This window comes from Cyprinodon tularosa, unplaced genomic scaffold (assembly GCF_016077235.1).
Source record: "Cyprinodon tularosa strain WSP-4 unplaced genomic scaffold, ASM1607723v1 ctg130, whole genome shotgun sequence".
NCBI lineage: Eukaryota > Metazoa > Chordata > Actinopteri > Cyprinodontiformes > Cyprinodontidae > Cyprinodon > Cyprinodon tularosa.
This window is the reverse complement of record NW_024038115.1, coordinates 223866-229865: the sequence shown is the minus strand read 5'-3', so window position 1 is coordinate 229865 and position 6000 is coordinate 223866. Positions and strand designations below refer to the sequence as shown.

At 33.1% G+C, this 6000-nt stretch overlaps 1 protein-coding gene across 6 annotated transcripts in view; it reads right to left on the bottom strand.

Annotated features, from left to right (window-relative positions):
* Positions 1-146: 146 nt before the first annotated feature.
* Positions 147-6000, bottom strand: part of kcnip3b (Kv channel interacting protein 3b, calsenilin) — a 58769-nt gene continuing 52915 nt past the window's right edge. For all 6 annotated transcript variants that reach the window (XM_038277210.1, XM_038277211.1, XM_038277215.1 and 3 more), the window contains 3 exons: positions 4176-4280; positions 4003-4065; positions 147-1406 (listed from right to left, as the gene is read on the bottom strand). In XM_038277210.1, the coding sequence (XP_038133138.1) occupies positions 1359-1406; positions 4003-4065; positions 4176-4280 (216 nt within the window). In that variant the 3' untranslated portion in view covers positions 147-1358. The remainder of the gene's footprint in view (positions 1407-4002; positions 4066-4175; positions 4281-6000) is intronic.

Sequence of the window (6000 nt, the reverse complement as noted above, 5' to 3'; positions counted from 1 at the left end):
TGCAAAAAAAAAAAAAAACATGGTGTTGAATACAAACATATTCCTTGGGTTTCAAGTGAAAAACATTGTTTAAAGCAATTTTGATTTCCTTCCTCTTCACCATTATGCATAACTTAAAACTGGTCATTAAGTCACGAAAGAATAACAAAGGTTTATAGTTTTTATTGTATGCACAAAAGGTGGGAACGCTTTTGTGAGTGCAAAGTAAGACCTATTTCACTTATAAAAACTTAAAAAATAAAATGTTTGAGTTAAAAACCATAAAGAGAAGAACTGCAGGTCCAAGTGAGTCATGTTGGATCCCCCTCACCTGACTGAAGTATTGCTTAAAAGACCATCATCAATATTTGTTTGATTGAAACATTTTCTCACAGAAACAGAATTTGAAACTCAGTGAAATTGGCGAAACTTACGGATCTTTAATAGAGTGACTTCACAAAGGTCCAACTACGCCATACATTTTACTGTGCGACTGAGTCAGCATGCTCGTGTACACCGAACCATCATGCTACAGACTTAATTCAGCATAAAAACAGTCAGTTATTTGTCCACAGTACTCTAGGAATCACCTTTTCCTACCAAACTGTTAACATAATTTTTGATATCACTGAAATATATAAACATTTAAAATAATTCAATATGCTAAACATTAAGAGGAACAAAATAAGACAGGAACGCCTTCAACAAATGTTCAGGTTCTGTTGTTGCTTCATCATCCAGCACAGCACAGATGATACCAACTCAATGCAGGATATGTAACTATTAACTATACATATATACAAACACACTGGTTTCCACCAGTGGTGAGTAAGGTGTGGGTATCTACAGGGCCTTTATACATGATCAGAAAATTGTAGTGCAAGCTAATCCAACGTCACATATTTCAAACATGCATTAGTTCTCATTGTTTGGTGTGATAAAAAAAAAAAAATGTCTTTGTCCTGAAACTTGGCTCGCTACCTTGAGTAGCAAGCCAGGGTTCTGTCTCTAAAGGAGCGCGTACGTTGATGGTAAAGCTGCTTCCATTAAGACTTGTGTCGGTTCGTGTCTCATTTTTTTACTTTATTTTAGGTAGTAATCCTTTTTTCTGAAGACAGAAACACAAGGAACTCTTCTGTTGTGGATGAAAGTGTCACCCAGCGAGCTGATCGCGTCTCTGCAGCAGTCCTTTAATATCCAGGGACAGTTTCCTGATGCAGCTGAAGGAGTGCAGAAAAAAGTGTTTCCTGTGTTTTTACAATGCCTATGTTGTAATTCAGTTGTGGTTCTAAGTGTGCAGAGCCTGCGGTATGGGTGAGGTGGCTGAGTAATTAGACGTGCTAACCGAGGAAAAACTACTGAGAGAATCCGGCTCTGTTTTATATCACGTTTTCAAACAGCTGCATTGAGTTCATGATGTTCTCGTCCTGTGAAGATAAAAAAAAAAAAAAAAAAAAATAACAAAGTCAGAAACTAAGATTAAGGATTTCCTTTGGAACATTTCAAGAAAAGAAAAAAAAAAACTTTTTTATGAAGTACATACAGCCAAGTCTGCAGTGCCGGGAAACAGTATTTTCCCCCTTACAGATTTTATTTTCTTTTGCTTTTTTGTTACACTTGCACGTTTCAAATTTTGATATGTTTAAACCCATGCTATAATTTATGATTTAGATTTTTCATTCAACCTTTTTTGGACGCTGTTGAGTAACACTCCCTTTTAATGTCATACTACAGAATCTCACTTAGTTATAAAACCAGACTATGAATAGGACACATGAAAACCTTTAGCTCGTTTATCACTATGAGTTGTTTGGAGTCAGTCAGAGGTGTACTTTACTTGCTGTTGTCCTCTGTATTACGACCGTTCCTGTAGGTTTTGTGGTAAACATTTGGTTAATGATGCTAATACAGTTATTATAGGTCATTCATCCTTGCTAACATCAGACTCTACAATGCAACACTATAACGGCAATAACTTGTGCAGTATCTAATTTATAATTACTATTTAATACCCTGTGCAATAACCTGTTTTTATATTTGATACCCAGTGCAATAATAGCTATATATATATATATATATATATATATATATATATATATATATATATATATATGCACTGCATATACTGTATATACCCCATGCACCATTTCCTCCTTTTGGCACCTTCTTTTTTTTTTTTTTTTTACTATTGAGCAAATGTAATGAGTGAATTTCTCCATTGTGAGATCAATAAAGTCAATCAATCGATCAGTTAAAGATCTTTATGGGTTTCCTAATCAGTGAACAGCCGGATCTGCCTGAAAAGTCTGTATGTTTGTAAGGGGACAAATCTAAAGCCATTTAAAAAGATAAGTGGTGTTTAAACTCTAGAAGGTTCCTTAAAGCAAGTTGGTACAATACATTTCTAAGCCTGTGGACAAGTTTTTGCTTGAATTTTGTTTTTATATAAAATATGTTGTGAGTCTACATAGTCTTCTGAACAAATCAGAGAACTTTATTCTTGCATTTTCAGCAGCTGGTGGGTTTTTATTTGAGCTGTCCACCCATTAGTTGGACGTGATGGAGAAAGGACTTTTACCAGGACCTGAGGAGATACTGGAGGGGAAGGACTTGCTAAGGAGGTCTTGGAAACCTTTTTAAATGAAGTTAGATCATTGATTGTAAAAATAACTCTTATCCTTATTGTGTTTTTGTTTGTCAGTACATAAAGTACCTAAAAAAAAAGGATGAATCACAGTCCTATTTGCTCACATGGAGCCTATACTTATTGTCCCAGGTATATCCTAATTATAGTGTGCACAACAGTATGGCATTATTATTGTTTACTTGTGCATTAATATAATGCATGTTTTCCTTCATAAAGTATGCTATATTTATGTGAACTTGGACAATACAGCCTTTAAATAGCAGCGGTGAGAGAAAAATTAGAGGCTGTACATGTTTCTCTTTTCATGAGCCCATAAAAACACTTTATGTTGTAGTTTGTTGAATTGAAAAAAGTGTCATAATTTACAGGACTGCCATATGAAAATGTTAATAGACACCATCAACATTAACTGCCACCGGCTTTACAAAATGAAAACACAATCAAGTAAACAAAAATCTGGATTTGGTGTCATAAAATATAGACTATATAAGCCAGAGGTTACCAAACGTTTCACCCTGTGACCCCAAATAAAACAAAGCAGCAAAATGGCGACCCCCGTAAAATACATTTAAGTACTTCATTCTAAGTTTCTTTATACAAAGAAGTGAAGTAACTGTTCATTTTGAAATTAATTCTTTTTTTTCTGATTAATATTCTATCATCTAATTATTCAATGAAACATCTAATTATTCAACCATTTATTTGGCCATTTAGTGCTTCATTTAATATTTTAATCATATGATAAAACAAATAAATGACACTTATTCCATGGTACATTTATTTATTTCATGAGACACACATTTATGTATTTAATTTTATGCTTTTGGCCCTTCATAAACCTCAAGGATTGCATGACAGTGTCTATGAAATACCATCAAAAAGGCCAGTATCAAGCTTACATTGACGTTCAATCAGGGACTTTTATCCATGTTGAATTTACCAGAACTCCAGACAGAAAATTATGTTTCTTCTTATTTAACTGTCATAGCATTACTATTTTTCCACAGTGATCATAACGAAAAGAGAAAATACAACATAACATTATATGATAAGAGCATAACCATATTTAAATTTGTTTATTTTTATTTTATTTAAAAGGAAATATAGTTTATATGAGAACAGGGAGAGTTGTTTCAAATCAAGATTTGAATCTGATAGATAATCTATGGAGAGAGCTACAGATTAGTGTGATGCAAGGAGGCCATTCGACCTAAAAGACTTGGGCCTCTTAACAAAACATGCTAAAGCTTATCAGCACTGCTGTAATTTGTTGCATTTATTATTGGGGAATCAATTTAAATAATTCACTGTGTCATTTTAATTGACATGTAAGTAAAAAGGAATTATATTTTAAAATCTATATGCTTGTGAGTCACCTTCTGACAAGTCTCGATGAATTCCTCAATAGTCACCACTCCATCTCTGTTTTTGTCCATTTTCTGTTGGAAGAAAAACAACCATAAGGAGGATGAATGTGTCAACATGTGCTTTTTTTTCAATGCACTTTTTAATAGACTAGTACTTTTTAAAGACATAGTGTATTTAGAACCTGGAAGAACTTGTCAACATGTTCTGATGGTGCATCATCCCGTACACAGGGGTACGTGTACCTCCCCATCATGTCATAAATGGACTTCATGATTGCAAGCATCTCCTGGAAAATAAAGTCATAGACGACAGGAAATGACTATTTGTGACCCAATTCTACCATCATAAAACTCTCAGCCTCTTAAAGTTTCCTTGCAAAACTCACATCAGTAAAAAGCTATATCTAAATAAACATACTTTACCCCAAATCTCAGGATTTACTTGGGATACTAGCTTATCAAGTTTGAAAAATGACATATTTAACATTAGCAGGCGTATATTCACTCTGACAGAGATTCTCCCTAATGAAGCTGCCTGCTATAGGGTTGCTTCATACTGCTTATGGATTTAGGCTCTGGGTCGGGGTGCTACCCAGTAATTTTCTTAAACTACCAAAAGTCTCCCGAAAATAAGGCTGGTTTTATAACGTGGATAAATAACACGAGGTGGCTTGAATATACCATATGTATATTTCATTAGAATCAACTCGCCCAAGTGGGGATCAGAACTATAAAGAATAAAAATAATCTGTAATATAAAGAATCAGAAATAAAACATCAGTTAAATTATAATACATTTAGCAACTGATGACTATTTATATTTATAGAATATGTCTATTTGTCCCACAGTGGGGAAATTGTGGTGTTACAGTAGCAAAAGATTATAGCAAGAAAAATGTATAATAGCCATGTAATTAGCCATATCATAACTGATAATATTATAATCAAATGCAATGATGAAGTTGCATGGATTGTTTTGAGATTTAAACAGGGTAAAAATTGGAAGAACACGGAAATTAAATTAACCTGGACACAAAATTACAAACCGTAGCCTGAGCTTATACAGGCTGGTCTGTGGATTGATATTGAACTATTTAAACGCCCCCTGCTGGTGAGTAACTTTTAAGCCACACATTAATATTAATATTAAACAAACATATTAATCTAAATGGTATGGGGGCAATTTACAACTAAATACATTTTTTATGTAAAACTTAATTTGCATTTTAGATAATAAATATAAGCAGGTTTTCAGCTCCGTAATATTCACTGGAGAGACTGTAAAAGAGAACCAAACATAAAGTACTGTTCAAATATCAAAGCACAGTTCAAACAAAATAAATATGTAAGCAAGTTCAATATTTGTGTCCCTCATGTCAAAAAGTAGCATTAATATAAATTTAATTAATTACACAGACTGAAATATTCACAGCTTTTGTTTTTTTTGTCATTTTGATAATTATGATTTAAAGATCATAACCACTGAAGCTTTGACAGTGTCCTTTTAAAAACAAAAACAACAACAAAACAAACAAAAACAAATAAAATCAGCATTCCCATAAAGTTTGTCAGAGAAAAAAACCAAGCAGTGCACTGACATTTCCTGATAGTAAACCAATAACTGACTAACTGTAGAGATATCACACAGTCGTCTCAAGGTTGTTGTTACTACCTGTGCTACTATTACTTCCACTTTACCCAAGGCAATAACCTTTGGATTTATCATCTCTGAGCAACAATGAATCTTTTTAATTATAAGAGTTTCCCCTTTCGAAACTAGTGACAAACATTATTGAGCTGTTAGTTTGATCCCTTCAAGTGAATGCCCCTAAACCTTTACAAAAAATATGAATTGTGCCTGAAAATGCTGATTGATTTGATTAGTTGTCTAATAATTTGATATGTAATTATTTAAGGAAACTTGTATAAATAGAAGTAAATAATAATAATAATAATAATAATAATAATGAAATTGAACAAAGCTACATAGGTTTTAAAAAATAAGCT